Source organism: Phalacrocorax aristotelis, chromosome 2, assembly GCF_949628215.1.
Source record: "Phalacrocorax aristotelis chromosome 2, bGulAri2.1, whole genome shotgun sequence".
In the NCBI taxonomy this organism is placed as follows: Eukaryota; Metazoa; Chordata; class Aves; order Suliformes; family Phalacrocoracidae; genus Phalacrocorax; species Phalacrocorax aristotelis.
In genome coordinates this window covers 1,721,579-1,743,593 of record NC_134277.1, presented here as the reverse complement: position 1 = coordinate 1,743,593, position 22,015 = coordinate 1,721,579, and the positions used below count along the sequence as shown (strand labels likewise).

Below are 22,015 nucleotides of genomic sequence, written 5' to 3'. Positions count from 1 at the left end.
TTCTAGCAGACAACAGGACCCAGACAACAGCTGTAGAGGGAAATTCTCCACGCAGCAAACAGCCACGTGGTGTCTGCAGATGAACTCAGCAGCTCCCACCGTGCGAGCTCGAGCTAAGCCCCAGACACATACCACTGGCAATAAAATGTGTGGCCTTTGGCTCTAAAAGTGCTCAGACCGCTCCACAGCGAGGAAAAGGTCAGGGGGATTTGTTTGGATAGCAGAGCATCCCAGCACCCGGACCTGTGACACATACAAGCTAAAGGGGACTGCAGACCCCTCCGGGAGGCACTTCACATGATGTAGTCCCAGAACCCATCCCTGCCTCCACCATCCTCTCCTCTCAACCCTTACCCCTATGTTATTTCCCGCTGGAAACTGGCACGGTTGTTGAAATATTTAATGTCTACGTATGCAGGAATGCTTCCAGTTTCAGGAGACATGCTCTTGCTTTCATCACGTGGTCAGAGCACCTCACTTACAGCTCAGACTACACGGACAGCTATGCCAGAGCATCTTTGTCCCAAGATTCAAAGCAGCAACAGGGACTAAGCCAGGTTTTATTCCAGAAAATGCATAATCCATAGATTCACTGACTACATTACCATAGCAGGGAGCAAAGACCATCTTCATTTACACTTGAGCGGTTCCATTTGGTGCAATCTGTGTTATAATAGGACAGGAGAGAACTGTTATTACTGTGACAATCTCCCCCGAAGGAGAAAATATATCCACATCTATTAATTTTACTTCCATTATTGGATCTGGGGATTTAAGAGTATAGACCCATTAATAGATTCATGCATGGCTAGCCAGGCAACAGAGCTACAGAGGACAGAAGGGGACCCCAGCAGATCAGTTAGTTCCTCCTTCTCCCCAAAGGCAGGATCACCATTTCTAAAACACACCTCGTGGGTCTAATCCATTCACATCTTACCATCCAGCTTTTCCCCAAAAAGGACCTTAAAGCGCTTTACAATCAGCATTTGTAGGGTCGTTGCTGCCATTGCTGGGGTGGAGCCCAGAAACTACTCACCATGACCACGCGATGGATAGTGCCTCTAATGGCAGAGAAAACAGCCCAGCCCACTACAGTTACTACTAGAATTACTACTAAATTTGCAGTGGGCACAAATATTAGCAGCTAACAAGGATCTACGCAAGGTTTTTAGAGGCCACAAGTTCTGTAGCCTTTGTATCCATTTCCTCTGCGCAAAGTGCAGATAAATGTGAAGCCTTTAAATGAAGGGTTTGACTCTGAGGGAGGTGGGTGTGTTGGAGGGATGGATTTAGCAGTGAAAGGGACACACACAGGATGCACACTTTAGTATCGGTGAGCGCTGTGCATGTATCGTGCCTTCTGCCTGTACAGCTTGGAAAACAACTGCACGTCTGTTGCACGCCCACCGCGTGTGTGCTGAACACGGGGGCCGGGCTCATCATGCACACACTGCGCACCAGCCGTGCATCCCCCGAGCGTACACCACACATCGGCTGCGCATTCAGCTCGTATTCGGGTGTGCGCGCACTCCCCCCGCTTCCAGGTGCACGTGAACCGCACACCGAGTGTCCTCCACGTGCAAACTCATCGCACGAGTGCTGCACGCTCACTGCGCTCCGTATTTGCACGCGCTGAGCACGCACTGTGTGTCACGTACCCTCCTCCACCTGCACGTGCGTTGCACGCATGCCATCCTCCAGGTGTAGACTCACTGCCCACCCCATGCACGCTCACTGCCCATGCCTGGTACAGGCAGAATGCATCCCTATTTCTTTCCAAGATGTCCCAGTCAGAAATAAAGGAGCTAATGAGCAGAGGCACAACATTCTCCTAATGCAAAGCCAGAGCAGGGTGCTGCAATCAAACCCTTGGAAAAGGTATTAATTCCTTTTCCAACCCCACAGGGGAACGTCGAACGCAGGGCAGCAGCGGCACTCCCACTGCTTCCCCGTGGTGGCACAGTGCCGATGAGAGGAGCTGGGGTTCTTCAGAAGCAGAGGTGACCCTGAGTCTGTGCAGCAGATGGGCTAAACTACTCCAACCCTTCCCTGTCTCCTCCTCCAGGCGTTTGCACTGCACTAGAAACTACATCCACATGCACCTGTTTGTCTCCTTCATGCTGAGAGCCGTGAGCATCTTCGTGAAGGACGCAGTCTTGTACTCCGGGTCAGCTTTGGAGGAGATGGAACGGATCTCAGAGGAAGACTTGAAATCCATTACTGAAGCACCTCCAGCAGATAAATCACAGTTTGTGAGTATCACCAGAGCACCCGGCCCCTCCAGCCTCTGTGCCTCTCTCCTATCTCTTTAGCACCTCACCTCTTCCAGGTCGATTTTCCACCCTACTGAGGGACACCAGATCCTCCTCTTTCCTTACCCTCCACAGCCTCTCTCCATCCCTTCCCACTCCCTCTCAATCCACTGGCCCAGAGGGACTGCCCAGCCCCCAGAGCTAAGGAAGATCTGCTCCCTGTGGTGTTCAAATGTAAAGCCAGGGTGGAGGTTTTGGTTCCCATCTACAACTGCTATTTTAAGCAGCTCTCTTGATGCCTCCTAAAGTGGCTCTGGAAACTCTCCTATCTATCCCAGCACAAGGCACATCAATGCCTGTGTTTCACAGCGTGTATTTTTCCCACCACAATGTGCAATTGGTTGATTTTCCACCCTCTCTGTGACCCATAGAGGCATCACTGTGCTGTAACATCTGTGCCACCAGACTGGCAGCCCAGATGTAACAAAGCCAGGGTTCAATGTGTCTTAGAAGACTCTCAGCCCTAACTCCAGGGCCAGAGCAGAGATTAGCGTGTGAGGAAGAAGGTCATCAGTAGACATCTCATCTTGCTGTAATTGTTAACAAACCATAGCTGGTTTCTCCTGTTGCAATTTATCATAGAACATAGAATCATGAAATCATAAAATCATAGAAAAGTTTGGGTTGGAAGTGACCCTAAACATCATCTAGTTTCAATTCCCCTGCCATGGGTGGTGACACCTTCCACTAGAGCAGGTTTCTCAGAGCCCCATCCAGCCTGGCCTTGAACACTGCCAGGGATGGGGCATCCACAGCTTCTCTGGGTAACCTGTGTCAGCGCCTCACCACCCTCAGCATAAAGAATTTCTTCCTTAAACCTAATCTAAATCTATCCTCTTTCAGTTTAAAGCTATTACCCCTTGTCCGAGAACTACATGCCCTTGTAAAAGCCCCCTCTCCAGCTTTCCCGTAAGCCCCCTTCAGGTACTGGAAGGCTGCAATAAGGTGTCCCCAGAGCCTTCTTTTCTCCAGGGTGAACAACCCGGCTCTCTTGGCCTGTCTTCACAGGTGAGGTGCTCCAGCCCTCTAATCATCTTCGTGGCCCTCCTCTTGAGTCACTCCAACAGGTCCATGTCTTTCTTATGTCAGGGCCCCAGGGGGACTCCACTCCAGGTGGGGTCTCACCAGAGCGGACCTACTGGTCATGATTCTTTTGATGCAGCCCAGGATATGGTTGGCCTTCTGGGCTGTAAGTGCACATTGTTGGCTCATGTTGAGCTTCTCATCAACCAACACCCTGAAGTCATCCTCCTCCTCCTCAGGGCTGCTCTCAATCCATTCTCCACCCAGCCTGTATTTGTGCTTGGGATTGCCGTGACCCATGTGCAGAACCTTGCACTTGGCCTTGTTGGACTTCATGATGTTCGCATCACTCATGAATTATCACTCCCATCTCTGAAAAAAGACATTTTAGAAGGGACAATGGAGGGATTATGAGCTATCATAAGAAAGGGTGGGGCTTATCTGCAAAAAACAGATGTCTACATGGGAGACACCTTCATTCAGTTTAGTGACCTCAGGTTCCATCGATGGTCAGCTGAGTCAGTATGGTCACACAGCCAGTCAAGTCAAGGCTATGATACACCACATCCTAAAATAAAACTTAAAGTGTGGTCAGGTGAAATTGTCTCCAGAGGTGCATGCTTCTTTTCACTGTATAGAAAGCTCAGATGGAGACACCTGCATTGTCCACATGCTGGGGGGAGATGAAGCCCATCCTCAGGTTTCATAGTTGTCCATACTCGCTGAAGCTGTCTGCTGTCCTTGTCATTGGGCTCATCCAAGATTTCCCTTGGTGGATCCTAGGTGTGACAGCTTATCATCCATGAAATGCTGGGTTCTGCAGAGACAGCCGAGGTGGATTTTAGTATCTAAGACCAAGTGCTACCTTCCATGCACACAGGAAATCCGAGCTAGCTCAGACATCCTAGTGGAGTGACACTCTCAATGTGGCACAAACTTTCTGCCTGGGTGTTCATTCAGCTTCTCAAAACTTTCACAGCTTGTGCTACTACCAGGGACCTGGCCACCAACACCCCTGCACAGAATCAGCATGTATGAAGTGTCCCACGTGCATCTAAGTCCCCCCAAATGGAAATATGTTATCGTGTTTCCTTCCCATTTCAGAGATCCATTTCATTGAACTGGTGAGTCTCTGGCTGGAGCACTCAGCACACTTCAAAACACTCTCCTTTTGGAAAGAACACAAAATGTTTTATCGCATTGTTTTCTGTTTCTCCTTGGGCTGGACTCATTATAAGGAATAATTGGGATAACAAATTGCATTCTTTGAATATTAGTAATTTAATGGCATTTCCCGTTCTGCCAAATTGAAAGGCAAACAAGTGATGAAGGTGACAATTAATGTAATTCTTTTGTTTCCAAGTGAAGTGGGAGCTTTTCAGTTATTGCGTGATGCACCTTGTGTGTGGGTAGAGGGTGATTTTTTGTAAATATAAAAATTATTAGTAAACCTGGATGCGAACTTTTTAATCTTCCTTCTATTTTAAATCACTTCACTTTAAATCACTTTAAATCGCTATTTTAAATCACTAAAAGAAAATGGATGTAAATGTGTCCATATTTTGTATATATATAGAGATATATATGTATATAATATGTGTATATTCAATTTGACTGGCAAAGGATTGGCATAAGAGCCGGGCCAGAATAAAAATTTCTCTTTTTATTTACAAGGTACTTGTTATTGACATTTTCTGCAAGTCATCTGTATTCCTGTCGAAGTAAGGGGCAGCATGGAGATGTGCTGCTGCTGTGGGATGTGTTTGGCAGTCAGAAGTTGCCTGTGAAATTGGACGATCCAGAGTCCTAGCATTTCCACATTGACAAGAGATGGCACTATGTGTCCCCTCTGTACCAGTTAACCCATGTGGCATCCTTACTTTGCAGCCTTTCTCTACTAGGGCTGAGCAATGTTGGAACAAGCATAGCTTTGCCCCACTCTGCCAGAAGTGCAGGGGAACATTGAGTCACAGGCAGGGTTTTCTTCTCAAGAAAGCAAAGGATTGCAGGTCAGCATGGAGTGAGAGTTCAGCTAATGTGCCCATTTAAAATCAGCATGTTCTGGAAGTCTCTACCAGGTCTCCCATCTCACAGCTCAGGTCTGTTCAGAAAACACCTTGACATTGTGGGTGAAATCCTCCATCTTCGGTTTGCTCTTGGAAGACCACTTGCCAAAGCCTACAGCAACCGTCTAGGGTGTCTTCACACTCTTTGAGGAAAGACAGGCAGCCCTGGAGGACCCTGTCTTGGACGTCCATGACAGGATGGGGTGACTCACCCTCAGCACGGTGCCCGTATCACTCCACGAGCTGAGGAAGGAGTCATACTTCCAAGTGATGTGAGATGTGACTTGCACCACGTCACCCAGACTTGGCCGCAGCTCTTTGTCGTCTAACCTGGACAAGATTCACAGGGAAAAAAAGATGAACCACAGCTGTTCTAGAAAGTGTGTGAGCCCCTCATCAGTGGGGTTAGGGGAGAGTAGGACCAGGTCAGCATCTCTCCACATGTGCCCTGTCCTCCTACACCTATCAACTCACCTACTACTGGAGACACGATGACAGGCTGGGGGGGAGAATTCTTCTCAGCTGTTCATCTCCTGTTCTTGCACTGATTTTTCCCCCTTGGAAAAGCCCTGCAACAGAACTTTCTGATTTTTTTTTTCCTTTCTCCATCTTGTTTTCGAGCCCGTCTTGGTAAATTCTGGCTTTATTTAGAACATGAATTTCACACCATGTTCCTCACATAACCCTGTCTTTCTGTGGTCATTGCAGGTGGGCTGTAAAGTAGCAGTTACCTTCTTCCTCTACTTCCTGGCAACAAATTACTACTGGATTCTGGTGGAAGGGCTCTATCTCCACAGCCTCATCTTCATGGCATTTTTCTCAGAGAAGAAGTATCTCTGGGGATTCACATTATTTGGCTGGGGTAAGTCATGGCTGCTCCTTACGGCTGACCTGTACGAAGCCTCTTGGAGGCAGTCTTTGAAGCAGATAGTGCATATACATAAATATGAGGAGAGGGGACAGAGGCAGCGTGAGCATCAGAGACACAGTGACTCTTGCAAGGACTGGTTAGCTCTCTTGTGAAGCCTTTATCATTTCTAAATTGTGATATTTACACTGTGGCACCTCCAGGATCTCTGGAAGGGTCACCCAGGCTTGATGGGGCAGCACATCTTGCCATCCTTCCAGGGCAGCAGATGCGTGTGACAGCTGATTTTAGTGCACCCTCTGAGTTATCCCCGTCTCTGCCAAGTGCCTCCTGCTGAGACACAGGCATTGGGCTGGAGGGGCCGAAAGCTGCGTGAGGCTGTGAGCATCTCCCCCCAACGGCAGACCTGAGCTCTGATTTCCTACCTCAGATTTATTTTACTGGCTTTAAATAGCTCCTGAAGTTTCATGAGTGTTGGAGCACCAGTAAAAACCTGCTATTTGTGGGGACGCCTTTCTTTTTTCCCTTTTCTTTTAACTTGGACAACTTTTCCTGGAGTAAGGGGAAAGGGGCGGGATGTGGGTGCAGGGAGGGTGCTTGTTAGTGGAAGGCGCTGTGGGCACACATGTTTCAGACGAGAATGTGCTTTCTGTTCACTTCTGGCATTAGCTTTGGCTTGCAAGGAGTTATGAGGTGCTGGTAGGCTGAGGACAATAAAACAACTGCCCACAGTTGTCTGAAGTGTGTGGACTGTAAGGGAGAACAGGAAACCTATTAGATGATCCTCGAGGACGTAACTAAGAATAATGGGGTGTAGGTCTACAAAGGAGCTTACAGCAGGAAAAACCTGTTCAAGGGTGTCTACGGTTACTAGTTTCCAGGTCCAAAATGCACCTGGCCACATCCTGACAGCATTTTAAGACATGATTAACATGTGCACTACACCATCCCCATTCCAGCACATGGTTTCTTCTGGAAGAAAACTGCTGTCTCTTAACTGTGGGGTTCTGAGCAAGCCAGACAGTGCAGAACCGAGTTTATGTCAGACTGCAAGTGTTTGCTTTGTGAGAGCAAGCAAGGGATTCAGTAACCCAGAGCAGTCCAGCCCCCAGGACTCTCTGCAGCCTTCCTCCTTCCCAAACATGGTATGGGGGAGAAGGGGAGCACAAGCTCCTCGCTAACCTCATGTTCAGGTGGTGCATAGGTCAGAAACTGCGGGTGCTGTCATATGATAAAGATGGGAGGTGTAAATATGAGTGCCAAAGTGGGCATCCGTCTCTCATGCAAAGCCTAGTCCCAGCCAGCTGGTGGGTTTTGGGGAAAAGAAATACATAGAGATATTTTGGGGACAAGGTATTTCTTACCTCAGCTGCTGTGAGACAGGGAGGACTTTAGATGTCACCTCTTTTTTAAAACAGATGAACAAAACCCAAAACGAACCAAACAAAATCCCTAAACCCCCGCCCTTTTCCAAGCCTTCAAGCTTCGTAAAATTTGCTTCTTAGAAAATGGCACTAAATTGTACAGAGCAGACTTAAAGAAGCAAGTCCCTAAAGCAAATTCTGGAAGAGAAGGAAGCAGTTGAAAAATAATGCCGTATGTTTAACAAGAAAAACCAACTTGATGCTGCTCGTAATGCAGCCAAAGGAAAACAGTCTAACAGGCATGGGTTCCTCTCATTAATTCTTCCAACCACTGCCAGAGTATAATCATTTTATCAGAGCAACCACAAAGCCGAAGTCACACCTGTCACAACACCAGTCATCCATGTGCTTCCAAAAGTTTGAGGCTGCTCAATTTAAATTCCTCTGGAATGAGAACATAGGATCCCTCCGGTTGCATTTGTTTTTGCTTTGTTTTGATTAACATGATAATGTACACACACACCCCCGCACAGACGTATTGTTTTGATAGCTTTTAGGCACTGGAAAGGGCAACCCAATCCAAGACCCACTGGAGTCAGTGGAAAAACTCCAGTTCCCTGCAGTGGGCACTGGATCCTGCCCATACCGCAGCAATGAATGACAGGGAATCAGTGGCAAATAATTACGACATTCCACATAGGTACAGAAAAGACAAGCTTGCCCCAAAAGCTGGGATTTTTTTTTTTTTTTTTTTTTTTTTTTTCTTGTTTAACAATAAACAGCGGTGCATTTATCCTGCCTGGAAATTTCCAAGGTGGGGACAAGGAGCAAAAATCACCCTACAACATCTTATTTCCAGACTACTGAAGAAACCAGAACGTATAGTTACTCTTTGATGTCAGACCCAAAGATTTCTGTCGAGCCTTTTCAGTCCACATCCTTACTGGCACAAGGGAGCACAGCTCCGTGAAAGCTCACAGTGCCCTTCTTGCAAAGGAGACACCGATGACAGAAAGGAACTTGTTCCTTGCCAGCACCCAACAAAAATAAATAAATAATGATATTATGGGCAACAATAAATTCCCTAGCAGACTTCAAGTTCCCTGCAGCTGTTTTATGAAGGAAGTCTAAGAAGCATGACCAATAGCTAGAAAACCCAAGCTGATCCCACTGGCATTTTTCCTTCACACCATGTTAATTCCCACCCCCGCCAGCTGGGCTGCACTGGCTTTCAGCTACGGTGCAAATGAGGATTGCAGGGAGACCTGGAAAAGACAAACGGATCGATGTGTTACTGATAGAGGTGCTCAGGTCCAAAAACTCGTGTTGGTGAGCCCTGAGTGTTTATCTAAGCGGAAATCATCCTGCCTGAAAGTATTCGTACCTGACAGGACAAGAGGCATAAGAGGGTATTATTAGCCCTATTTAGTATTAGGAAACTGTGACACAGAGGGGCTGAAAAAACACACTTATTGTTCCTCAGAGAGGTTTTCACATAGCAGGGAACCAAGACCAGATTTCTCCAGACCTACATAAGGTCTTTATTCATAAGCTTTCTTCTCCTAGCCGTCGCTTTGCAACCGCCTCTCACTCACAGCTTTGACACATGCATTAAAAGCCATTTTTCCAACCACTAGGAGACACGTACACAAGAAAAGCGACAGAGGAGAGCAAGGGGGTTGGGGTGGTCACCAGACTTTGCCCCAGCTTGAGTTTTGCAATTTTTCCATCTGATGGGGAGATACCTGACTTTATAGCACCTGCATTGTACACACTGTGTGTATTGACTGGAAATGCACAGCGCATACAATGTGGATTCTGTAGAAGTCACTCACGGCATCACCGCCCGGTGGGGTTCATCCTGCGTCACACCGGTCGTGCACGTGGGCTGCATACGTGCAAGGGGGAGGACATGCATCCATCCATGCCTGCACCTGCCTGTTCTCGCAGCCATCCAGGTCACAGGCGTGAGGAGAGGTTGAGGGAGCTGGGGGGGTTTAGCCTGGAGAAGAGGGGGCTGAGGGGAGCCCTTCTCGCTCTCTGCAGCTGCCTGAGAGGGGCTGGAGTGAGGGGGGGGCTGGTCTCTGCTCCCAAGTCACCAGGGACAGGACGAGAGGAAACAGCCTCAGGCTGCATCAGGGGAGGTTTAGGTTGGGTGTGAGGGAAATGCCTTCCCTGCCAGAGGGGTCAGGGGTTGGCACAGGCTGCCCAGAGAGGTGGGGGAGTCACGATCCCCGGGGGTATTTAAAAGACGTGTAGACGTGGCACTTCAAGGCATGAGTTTAGGAGGCATGGTAGTGTTGGGTTGATGGTTGGACTTGATGATCCACGAGGTCTCTTCCAACCTTAAAGATTCTATGATTCTATGATTTTTGGAGACTCACTTCCCTTTCCTTGGAGGATTGGCCAACTGCCAGAAAGATATGGACCTGCACGAGCAGGTTCAGAGGTAGACCATGAAGGCGGTTGAGGGCTGGAGCCCCTCTGCTGCGAGGCCGGGCTGGGAGAGCTGGGGTTGTTCAGCCTGGGGAAGAGAAACTGCGGGGAGACCTTATTGCGGCCTCCCAGGGCTTAAAGGGGGGCTGTATGAAAGCTGGGGAGGGACTCTTTATCAGGAAGTGAAGGGATAGGACAAAGGGTAATGGTTTTAAACTGAAAGAGGGTAGATTTAGATTAGATATAAGGAAGAAATTCTTTACTGTGAGGGTGGTGAGGCACTGGAACAGGTTACCCAGACAAGTTGTGGATGCCTCCTCCATGAAAGGGTTCAGGTTGGATGGGGCTTTGAGCAATCTGGTCTGGTGGAAGGTGTCCCTGCCCATGGCAGGGGGATTGGAACTAGATGATTTCTAAGGTCCCTTCCAACCCAAACCATTCTATGATTCTTCTGTGGTGCTTCTAATCACATGTGTCTCGATTTCACAGAGCTGCATCCTCTTTGGTATCTCGCTGTTTGTGGATATCTTTAGATGTCTAACTTTGAGGCCATCAGTCCTGATTTTCTGGCTAGTGGCTCTCCTAATGGGCGCTGAGAGTGCTCAGCAGGAGGGATTGTCAGTCCTGGGGCATCACAGACCAGGGCTTTCAAGTGGAGACACCAAAAATTCATGCTCTGAATGTAAAAGAGATGCTGGAGGCAAAGCTCAGCCTTCTGACTCTCCAAGTTGAAAGACTACCTTACCAGAGTGGGAGGAAAAGATTGAACTCTAGAAACTACCTGATGGCCCAAACACTCCATGCTACACTGATGTAGAGAGAATCTAAAAATGGGGCAGAGGAAAGGGAGGGGGAGGATTCATATCATTTTTTGAAAATTTAAGAACATTTACGATTGTTCACATTGCAAAAAAAAATTATGTAAGAGATGCAGAAAGACAAATGCAGCAATAAGATTGGTGCCAGGGATTTGCTTTGTGTGTTTTGCAGAAAATGTCAAAGATCCTTTTCCTAAGCTTGCCTGAATGGAGTGAGGCAGCAGTGCACAGGGCACAATAAATCCACACACAGGGATATTTTAGGTACAATTATTTTCTCCTGTATATTTTATTGTTGCTAGAAACCTTGAACACAGCACCGGAGTAGTATGAATGGGAACAGTGTCTCTTCTGGAGTGCAGGACAGGCTAGAGGGAAACAAGCACGTGTCAAATGCATATAAACCTCTGAAACAATCCCTCTTTCAAACACAGAGCTTCATAATAGCGGGCGAACACCCACCATCTCGCAGGCAGGCAGTAGGCATGTCAGCCTCTCAACAACGGCCAGTTTCTTGGCTGATATAAACTGCAATATAACCAATGATATCAACAAAGTTATATGCATTTAAGCCTTTGATAACTTGGAGCATTTTTCATAGATAGGCGATTAACAGCGAGGAGGAAATAGACAGTGCTTGTTACAATAAATCATGACCTTCCCCAAGCCCTGAGCTTCAACACGTTCACAGGTTCCCAGTGCAATAGGTTAAGTATTTTCTTTCCAATGCCAGCCATCGCAGAGGATTGTGAAGCAGGGTGCATTCCTTATAAATGTATCTTTGTAGACAGCACTGCTGCGCTGGCCCTGAGTGAGGCTCTGTGTTTAATTATTTATGCTTTCTTATATTACCATGGCATTTAAAGGTTCCAACCAAGATAACAGCCCCGTTGTCCATGTGTGTATGAGACAGGCGTCCCTGCTCCACACCCCAGCTCAGGAAAGCGTCCGTGGTCAGGAAAGCCTTTAAGCACTCTAATGAGACTTAAGTGCATGCTGAAAGTTAAGCGTGTGCTTATGCATGCCGAGGCCCAATAAGCTTAGACTGTGAACAGCATATTTACAGTCATCGGTGATAAATGTCACCTTTATTTATTTTTTAATTTTTTTTTTCACCTGAAAGGGGCTATTCTTTTTGAATTTGTGGAAGCTACTGTGGATTTGGTCCTGCCTTTTAAGGGAAGCCAGTAGGGGACTCAGTCATACAAATAAAGCAGAACTGGACCCTAAAAAAAATAAACAGAAGATTGCATTTGGATATTGGTGATTCTTTTACTTTTCTCAGGGGAAAGATGATGCTCAGTGTAACTGTGCTAAAAAGAGGACAGTTCATTTGGGAGTGAACCTTTGGTTAGAGTATTTTGCAAGCGTTACCCTAAATTCTAACATTTATCTGCTTCATGCAGCAAGTCTCTCACTTAAAGAGCTTCTAATCCAGCTTCTATCCCCAGTGCTTGGGGATATGGTCTGATCCTGACTCCAGATCTACCTTTCACTGAAGTCAGGGAAAGGGACTATATGTCTTGGGAAAGGTGTGCTGCATGAAACCCTTCTCCACTTCAAACCAAATCAGCTGGCTGGAGCAGGTATCCCTCACCCAGGTTCAAGCACTACAGGCTATGTCTCCCTAAAGCAGTGCTAGAGGGCAGGCACGGGAACTTGCTGATTTATCCTGCCAAGTCCATGACCCGTCTCAGGTCCAGACCTGAGCATCTCCCAAGCATGAACCAGGAGGTAGCTTAAGCCTGCACTGCTCTTGGCCAGCAACCTGGGAAAGCAAGCTGCTCCGCTTTGGAAGACAGGAGAGTTTAGTACATTGGACGTGTGCAGACTATGACACTTGTCTTCCAGAAAATGCTCCTTGCCTCTGTTTGGTTTACCATTTGGACTACAGAAGAGATGTGAGACCAAGATCAGGCTTTCCTAGTCTAAATTATGCTTGAATATTTAAAAACTGCTTCTTCCACCTTCCTCTAACCCACTTCACCTGGGCTTATGGTAACGGAGCCCTCTAATCACCCCACTCACCCCGTTTGACCTGTGCTTTTTTTGCAGGACTCCCTGCTGTATTTGTTACAGCGTGGGCCAGCGTGAGAGCCGCTCTAGCTGACACAGAGTAAGTACCATCGCATTTTATTTTCTCCCTTTTATGTGTGATGTTTTTGTGGGGCTTTTGGCAATGGAGACTTTATGGGTGAATCAAAAGGAAAAAAAGGAAAGCTTTGCCTGCAAAGCCAAAAGTGATTTCTACTCTGAATTAGCAAACCTTTGGGGGGGGCGGTGTGGCAGGGAAGGATAAGGTGGGTGCAATTTTCCTAGCTTCCCTTTCATTTTACAGAATTTGATAAACGTGCACACCTCCAGCAGTTATCCCTGGGGCTAAAGGGGACTGCTCAGATCTGGGCAGGCAGCTCAGACAAGACAGGGATCCTTAAGATTGTGAATGAATGGGAATAAAGTTGGGAGATAGCAGGTTCAGCACAGTCAAAGGAGGCAGCTGGGAGCTGATGAGGTGGTGAAGCTGTAACCCCTCCCTGCAGGAGGTATGGATGCCAGCATGTCCTTATGTTTAAAAAGCATTTTTGCAAATTCATGGAAGATAAATTCCTCCAGAAGTATTAAATACTCTGTAAAGTTCTGGCTTAGGAAGCCATCCTGAACTGCAGATTGTTGGAAGAATATTCTAGAAAAAATATCACTACCTGCTTGCTTGTTCCACATTAAATATCAGCTTCTGGCTACTCTCAGAAACAAGGTACTGGATCAGTTGCTTCTTTGGTCCTACACATACACCCTCATGTCCTCATATTTCTACAGTATGCTGAACGCAGGATCCATAGCATCCAACCTTCAAACCCCAAAGCAATCGCATTTTCCCCCAGTAATGCACAGGCTCGACCACACAATGGTTTTCATCTGCCCACGATCCGCCAGCAAAAGCATGGGGGTCCCCAGGCAACATCTCAAATGGCTTTGCCTGGGAGGAGACCGCTCTCCAAACGGGATTTCAGCTCTAGGCTTGGAAGGGTGGTGTAGCACAACTACTGGAGTGTGACGCATCTGCATTGGCACAGGCTCGTCCTCGTAGATCCTTTCAGTCAGCACCAGTGGTTTCTCTGCCTCTCGCTTTCCTTGAATAGCTGCCTGGGCAGCATTTGGCCTGTGGAATGAAAACTGCAGCTGCCATGTGGGGGCTGTCTGGCTCAGATAAAGAAAAGCCTGTGGCACTCCTCTCTCTGTGGCTGGAGAGAATTCAAACAGAGTAATTAACACTGAGTGACCTTATTCAATGGCTGCTGGAAACGCCTGGGAGGAAATAGTGTTCAGCTCCTGCTTGGCAGAGGGATGACCGTAGCCCGGCATCCGCAACACCAACATTTTGCCCTTCCAGTCCTCCCGGGGATGAGAGCTGAAAATGAAAAGGAGATAAAGACTTCTGTGGGGCATGGCTGGGTCTCGCTGCAGGAGCAGGGCTGAGGGAAGAACAGGAACTAAATGTAGAACCGTAGTATTGTCCCCATCACCATGTCTTCAGACAGGGCCTGTCCCCGTGCAAAGTTGTGTGGGTTTATTCCAAGGGGTAATATTGGGCCATTTCAGCCTCTTGTTTTCATGACGGTTGGATTTACTGCTAGTGTAGGTTTTTTTTCTGGTAAGCACATGAAGGAGGAGTGGAAAAGCGTGGGTTTCTGCCTAGAAAGGACCAGTCTCGATGACTGTGGAAAGAGCTGTTCCACCATCTGGAGAGTATAACTTTAAATGCATTTAGTAGTGGTTTCAGTTTTGAATAGTATGACAGCAGGAGAAGGACTATTTTAGAGCCATGGTGACTGAAAGCTGGGTTAGAGCTAGGCTTTTCCAGCGCACCAGGCTTTGGAGGAACCCATCGTTCCAGGGTGGATTTATCCAAAAAGACACTTGAATCTGTTGCTCTTTGTAACCAATGATTTCCTGATGGGATGTCGATCTCTCCTCAGGTGTTGGGACTTGAGTGCTGGCAATTTAAAATGGATTGTTCAGGTGCCCATCCTGGCAGCTATTGTGGTGAGTACTGCCCGATTGCAAGGGGTGGGAGGCAGTGCCTTGGGCTGATGCAGGCTCAGTGGGAAGAATTGAGCCAGGCTGCCCTATTCCAATCACCCTGATAACACAGCTCCTGCCTTAATAGCGTGGAGTCTCTATTTATCCAGTTTGAGGGCCTCATATTTGATCTGCCTGTAAGTTTCATAGCTGCATATGGTACATGGGTTTATGAGCAACGTCAAGTTTTGCTTAGGAAAGAAAAATGACAGAGGGGTAAGACCTTAAAATCGTTAATGAAACAAACACTCAAGACAATATTTCCAACCCATTTGATACTAGAAACCCTCAGCGGTCATAACGTGTTCTCACCAGGCATGTCTAGTAGAAAGAACCAGAGTCTGGGTTCCCAACCAGAACTGGTTGGGAAGCTGGACCAAATCTTTTCCCCATAAATGCTTCAGTGTCATCAGGTTGTTGCAGACTCATCTTTCTGAACTGACAAAATCTTGGGATACCTCAAAGGTGGGGCCAAAAGTTAAACCATGCCAGCTATGATTGGACATGTTAATCACTGATGGAGGATTACTTCAGCCCCCACCCAGGAGCCAGAGGGGACAGAAGGGATATAAGTGACATTATCCAGGCACAAGACTGAGCTCTCACAAGCTGGAGAGGTCATAATAAGGTGCAATTTTCTTCACAAGGGGAATTCAGTGGGTAGTTATGTGTTTGCTTGAGCAGTGTCCTAATCAGCTAGAGAACCTGCTTTAGCAGTTTTCATGAATTACCCTCTTTCCTCCTTCTGTCTTTCTCTGTTGTTCTCAGTTACTCCATCTCCTGATGGTTAGATGAGTACATGCAAAAGAGCTTGTCCACTCCCACACATCCTAGTCCCCCTTTACACTCACCCACGAGTAGCTGAGTGGTGTCAGTATGAATCTCTCTATAGTCTTCAGAGGGTTTTGCATCAAGCTCTATACTTCTGACTCAAAATCAGAAGGCCTTTGAAAGTGATCAGTGTGGGTGAGAAGAAAATCAGACCATCTGCATATAAACAGCAGGGAAGTTTCTGAGGTGAACATGCTCACATGTGCAATTAGGTGAGCTGCTTTGGCGTTGGGGGGGTGGGGTTTTCTTCATCAGAATTTCCTTTTGGTGGAAATTCTCCACCTGGCTCTAGCAGTTAGTTCTGCACCTTGGAAGAAATGAATCACCAAGACCACATCGTGGTAATTGGAAACGAAATAGTAAGATGGAGAAGAAAGTTCAGATAGTTCAACTAGGTGAATGCCAACAACACCATTGCATTTAATTTAAAGCCCAATTAACAGAAGAAAAAGAGCTCAATTGAGGCTCGTCCTTGTAAAAATAATGTTTCTCCATGAGGCTCTGCTGTGCTTGTACCCCGGCTATTTGCAAATGCAACTATTTATAATGCAAAAATATTCTGTGGGTTGTTTCTGTGGGTAGTTTCTGTGGGTTCATATTGTTCACTTGGCTGCCTTTTCAATTCCCACACTGGCTGGTCGCATGTTGCTGGACTAAGTTATGCATTTTCTGGATGTAGTTGCAGAGAATTTGGAGGCTGAGGGGCTTTAAAATCCCTCCACTCTGCTGCTAGCTTTGATGCCCTTCAGTTCTCTGGATTTCATTTAAAACTTAGCACATGTTTCAGGAAGTCAGCAGAGTTTTCCTCCTGACTGTGATAAGGTTGGACATCTTCCATTCAGCTGGCAAATGCAGAACAAGATCCTGCTTTTGAGCCTTTGAAGCTAGAAAAAGTCATATGAGAAACAAAGCCTGCCTTTTTTTTTCCTTCCAGATTGGTTTCCAATGAAAATGAATTATATGCCCCTAGACTGTGTGCTTCTCTGCCTGTTGGTCTATCATCTCTCCGTTATAACTTTTGTGCCAGTCAGTAAATTCCAACCAAATGTAACTTAGGGAATGGGATTGCATGGATGTTAAATTCCCACAAACCTCATGAAAATAGTCAAATAGATAAAGGAGAGAAATTCTACTAATGCCCCTTTAGGGAAAAGGGTGTAGTATGATCTTACCCCCTTTTTAACCCAGAGGAGAGCTGTTCAAAATGAACTTGCACCTCGTTAAAGGAAAAGGAATCCAACCACAGAAGACAAAGCCATAGCAAACCAGGCCATGTTCATTCAGTGTCTCAGGGAACTACTTGTTTTAACAGTGAGGATAATTAACCATTGGAATGACTTACCAATGGTTGTGGTAGGATCTCCGTCATGGAAACACTGAAACCCAGATCTGCTATAGCTCAAGCGAAAATGAATACAAGGAGGTCTTATGGACTGCTCTTTTTCAGCAGATCAAACTAGAGGTTCACAATGGTCCCTTCTGGCATAAAACTATGAGCCTGTGTGTGGCATGGTAATTTGTTTCCTTGAAATGCTGCTCTACTGGCATCTGGGAAGTCAAACCACTGCTGCAAGCCTCCAGAGAAACCCATAGACATCAGCATTAGCCCAGCAACCTGCATCTACCCAGTGCAAGCAGCTGCACAACGTTTCTGCTTGTGGCCTTGCCATAGTCCCATGAATGGCTTTGGCCGGGGCAGCAGCAGGTGTCATCCCAGCCTCAGTGAAACCAACCTCTGAAGAGCTCCAGAAAGCTGAGAATCCCTCAAACATATCCCCATCTTTCATCACTGACAAGTTTCAGTGTAGCCACGAGACGTTGCCATTACCTTTTGCTGCATGGGTCACCATGAGTCCTGTAGGATTAGATTAGCTTGATTGAGCAGCTGGCCCCAAGATGGGCTCATAGATGTGGCTCCCTGTGTAGGAAGTAGGTATTGCTTCCTTACTGTCCTTACCTGGTCCCTACTAAACACCCCTCCAGAGGGAGAGTTGGCAGTAGGCATACAACAGAAGTTTTACAGTTATAATGCACTTCTGCATTCTTGATCTGTCATCTCTAGTTAGGACTACTCTGCGTCTTCGTCATGGTGCAGTTTGCTTGCTCTTCTTTCCTTCTGCACATGGCAATATGGAAAAGCATCACACTAATGCTTCTTTTAGTCTGAGGAGATCTTAATCCTGGGTGGGCTGCAGGAGGCAAATATAACCTAATTGCACTCTGCTCCCTAGACCTTGAACTAAGTTTCACAGGTTTATGAGGCCATGAAAATGACCCATATCACTGTATGGTGTTTTTAAAAGAGATGGTGTGGAAAATATTGAGAGCTGTCTGTAGTACCTAAACATGCCTGGTAAGCACTGCCTTATATATTGCTATCATAGCCGGTTATGAGGTGCCTGCTGGGCTGGCTAGCTCAGATGTAGGTGCTTCCATGCGAGACGACCACACTTTGTCAGAGAAAGCCATTTCCTTCTCTCTTTCAACCAGTTAAACACAGCTGACAAGATCCCAGCAAACACTGGGTCTTTCCTGGGGAGCTCATCCCTTCTACAGGACGAGCACTCCCAGGAGGAGCTTCATACACAGCATGACCAGGTCACTGCCACAGCCCCTGGACTCATCCTGGGGAAAGCATTGGCTAATCAACACTGTCATCATCTGGATCTGTTTTAACAGTTATCCTTTTGTTGTTGTTTTTTTTTCCCCCCACCTCTTCCAGGTAAATTTTATTCTTTTTATCAATATTATCAGAGTCCTAGCAACCAAGCTACGAGAGACGAATGCAGGGAGGTGTGATTCACGACAACAATACAGGTAAGTCACATACCTTCTCCATTTTTTGGGAGATGTTAAAGTCCCTGTTTCACCCCCTTGACTGCAGAGGGAGCCCAGGGTGATTAGTTCATGGTGTCTACACTGTAGATGCCTAAAATAAGGTGGAAAGGCTGTTGTCTTCTAAATCTGGTAACGCAGAACAAATCAACAGCAGTTTAAACATCTCCTAAACCTTTCAAATCCAACCTCGGGGACCTGCCTCATAGGTTAAAGAGAGGAATTCAGTCTCTTCAGCTAGTTTGGAAGCGACTGTGCTGGCCTTGAACCAAGAGTGCAAAAATAAAAGCATTGTTTATGCTGCTGAAGCCCCTAAAACTTGTACCAGTTTATTTATTTCTATTTATTTCCCTCCTGTGCTTTGTAAAACTCAGTCTCTGTTAAATCTGCCCTTCAGCGGGTGTTTCAGTTCTTTTGCTGAAATGAAAAGAGGTTCCTGACTCTTTGCTGGAAATCTGACGTTTCCTTGTTTGTTTTGTTTTCCTTTGTTCTGCCAGCTCTTCTCTCTTGATAATTTAATATATTTGTAGCATGGTCAAAACTGGACAGAAAAAGCAGATTGCTGAGACACCTCGGCTGCTTTAGAGCCCCAGAGCTTCTCATAATTTCCTGAGCTGGACTAACCAGCACAACACATGCAGACGAGGGACAGCAGAATGATTTGGGCTGCAAACCATGAGCTCATTGCTACCACCTCACTCTCCAAACACAAGACGTTTCATTTGAAGAAGGAATGAGATTTGGCAGGAAAACACCTCTCCATTTTTCCTCGCTGCCCTGTCAGGGCTCTGATTTATCTATTTGTTTATTTCTCCCTGGCTGCAGCTTGCTATTAATTATGGTTTGGATGAGGCCTTCTCCTTTTAATGTGTTAAATTCCCTCAGTGGTTTCCAGTTGCTGGACAGAGGAGGTACCAGGTATTTCTGGTAGTGATGTGTGCCCTTCTTAATAATTGCCTGAACTTGGTCACTTGCTGTAACTCTTGGCAGAAGGTTTAATCCTTCAATTAGCATCACTTCCAGGCAAGGCTGGTTCCCTCAGGAGCAAACCCAGCCAAGTACTAGGGATTGTCTTGTACCTGCCCCCAGTCCCCAAAATAAGTCCTATGCTGAGATGGAGCTGCTTCTTTAAAAAGGGTCTTTTCAAGTGATACTGCAGCCCAAAGCACCTCCTAAGAGTATTCACCTCCTGCTTACCCATAGTGCCCCGTCCTCTTCCCCTTGATATCTAGAGTATGCTCCTGGATGCACTTGCCTCTTCAGCAGCCCTGCTCATCGCACAGGAGGCACTAACCCAGGGTGGACCTTTGTGTCTTGCCTCAATAAGCAGAGAGAATCACAGAATGACAGAATGTTTGAGGTTGGAAGGGACCTCTGGAGGTCATCTAGTCCAACCCCCTGTTCAAGCAGCATCAGCTACTGTAGGTTGTAAAGGACTGTGTCCAATCATTGTCATCTGAAGGAGAACCATCCTTTAGGGACAAGGGGATTTAGTGCTGGTCAGAGGCTGGGGGCTGGAAGCAGCAGTGCACATTTCTTTCCAGTCACCCTTCCACGCACTTCCCATGGTCCTGACCCAAAGCTGGGCATGGTCTGAGGCTGTAAAAGATGCCTTAGTGTCTTCATCTCCAGTACCAACAGCAGCATGGGGACATGCATGTGGAGAAGGTTAGACTAGCACATCAAGACATGCTGGAGGATCACAGAATCACAGAATCACAGACTGGTGGGGTTTGGAAGGGACCCCTGGAGATCACCCCGTCCCACCCCCTGCTGGAGCAGGCACCCCCAGAGCAGGGGCACAGGGCCGCGTCCAGGCGGGGGGTGAATGTCTCCAGGGAAGGGACCCCACAGCCTCTCTGGGCAGCCTGTGCCTCTGCTCTGGCACCCGCACAGGGAAGGGGTTTGTCCTCATGTTCAGGGGGAACTTCCCGTGTTCCAGCGTGTGCCCGTTGCCCCTTGGCCTGGCGTTGGGCACCGCTGAAAAGAGCCCGGCCCCATCCCCCTGACACCCGCCCTTCAGATATTTATAGGCATTGAGGAGATCCCCCCTCAGCCTTCTCTTCCCCAGGCTGAACAAGCCCAGGTCTCTCAGCCTTTCCTCCCAAGGGAGATGCTCCAGCCCCTGATCCCCTTGGCAGCTCTGCGCTGGCCTTGCTCCAGCAGCTCCCTGTCCTTCTGGAACTGGGGGGCCCAGAACTGGCCGCAGCCCTGCAGGTGTGGCCTCACTGGGGCAGAGCAGAGGGGGAGGAGAACCTCCCTCGCCCTGCTGGCCACACGCCTTTCCATGCTCCCCAGGGCACCTTGTGCCCAAGGTATGAGGTGGATGAGTTTGGCGGGGAGTTTGAGTCCATCTACTAATTTCCTCTGTGCCTTTGTCTTCCCTTATTGCTACAGGAAGCTGCTGAAATCTACCCTCGTCCTTATGCCTCTGTTTGGCGTTCACTACATTGTTTTCATGGCTATGCCATACACAGATGTGTCAGGGATTCTTTGGCAAGTTCAAATGCACTACGAAATGCTGTTCAACTCTTTCCAGGTATTGTAACCGTTAAAATGGGGGCAAAGGATGAGAACTGCAATGGGGAGAGGAGGGAAATGACAGTGCAAGGTTGTCTTTGGAAGCAGGGCTGTTTTTACAGTACACCAGATTTCATCCACAGGATGATTTGACAGTATTTTAACAACAAGTATCTTTTATATTTATGAAACACTGAGCCTTTATACGTGGTGGATTTTTCGCTCACATCTGAATTTCTTTTCTGATCCCGCTTGCAGCCAGAGCTGGAAAAGTCCCATCAGGGTTATCTTCCACCCTCCCTTAATGCAGCAGGATCAGCTACGTGTAAAACAGTGGAAATGTTTATCCAATATGTATATAAACATGTCCAGTGAGGGAGACCCCACCACCCTCCCAGGCACCCGTCACCATCTCAGAAACTTTGCAAAAGTTCTGGGGGTGAAAATAGACCTGTTAGCTAAACCACGACCCAGAGAGCTTATAAATTCTACCTGCTTTGTCAATAGTCTGCAGGGAAATGTCTGTGTTTATCTGTCTCCCATGCCACTGAACAATGCAAGGTTTCTTATGCACATTATTTAGAGCATATTATGAATTTCATTTATTTCAGAGGAACACAGGGACAGTGGGCAGCACCAGCAGGAAAGAGCAAGATTAACATTAATATGTTGTTTCTTCTTCCTTCTAGGGATTTTTTGTTGCCATCATATACTGTTTTTGCAATGGAGAGGTAAGTCGCCGGCTTCTTAATTATTTCCCTCCTCTGTTTGGTTAGTTCCACACACAGATGGTAAAGTGGATGCACATCAGTACATCCCCACTTATTCTTGAGATGCAGTCCTGTTTTGCACTCATTTAAAG

At 47.1% G+C, this 22,015-nt stretch overlaps 1 protein-coding gene across 1 annotated transcript in view; it reads left to right on the top strand.

Annotated features, from left to right (window-relative positions):
• PTH1R (parathyroid hormone 1 receptor) overlaps positions 1 to 22,015 on the top strand; it is a 134,959-nt gene that overhangs the window by 101,785 nt on the left and 11,159 nt on the right. Inside the window, exons 8-14 of the mRNA XM_075082129.1 lie at positions 2,066 to 2,252; positions 6,110 to 6,263; positions 12,943 to 13,003; positions 14,865 to 14,931; positions 18,521 to 18,615; positions 21,031 to 21,172; positions 21,843 to 21,884. Coding sequence (XP_074938230.1) covers positions 2,066 to 2,252; positions 6,110 to 6,263; positions 12,943 to 13,003; positions 14,865 to 14,931; positions 18,521 to 18,615; positions 21,031 to 21,172; positions 21,843 to 21,884 — 748 coding nt within the window. The remainder of the gene's footprint in view (positions 1 to 2,065; positions 2,253 to 6,109; positions 6,264 to 12,942; positions 13,004 to 14,864; positions 14,932 to 18,520; positions 18,616 to 21,030; positions 21,173 to 21,842; positions 21,885 to 22,015) is intronic.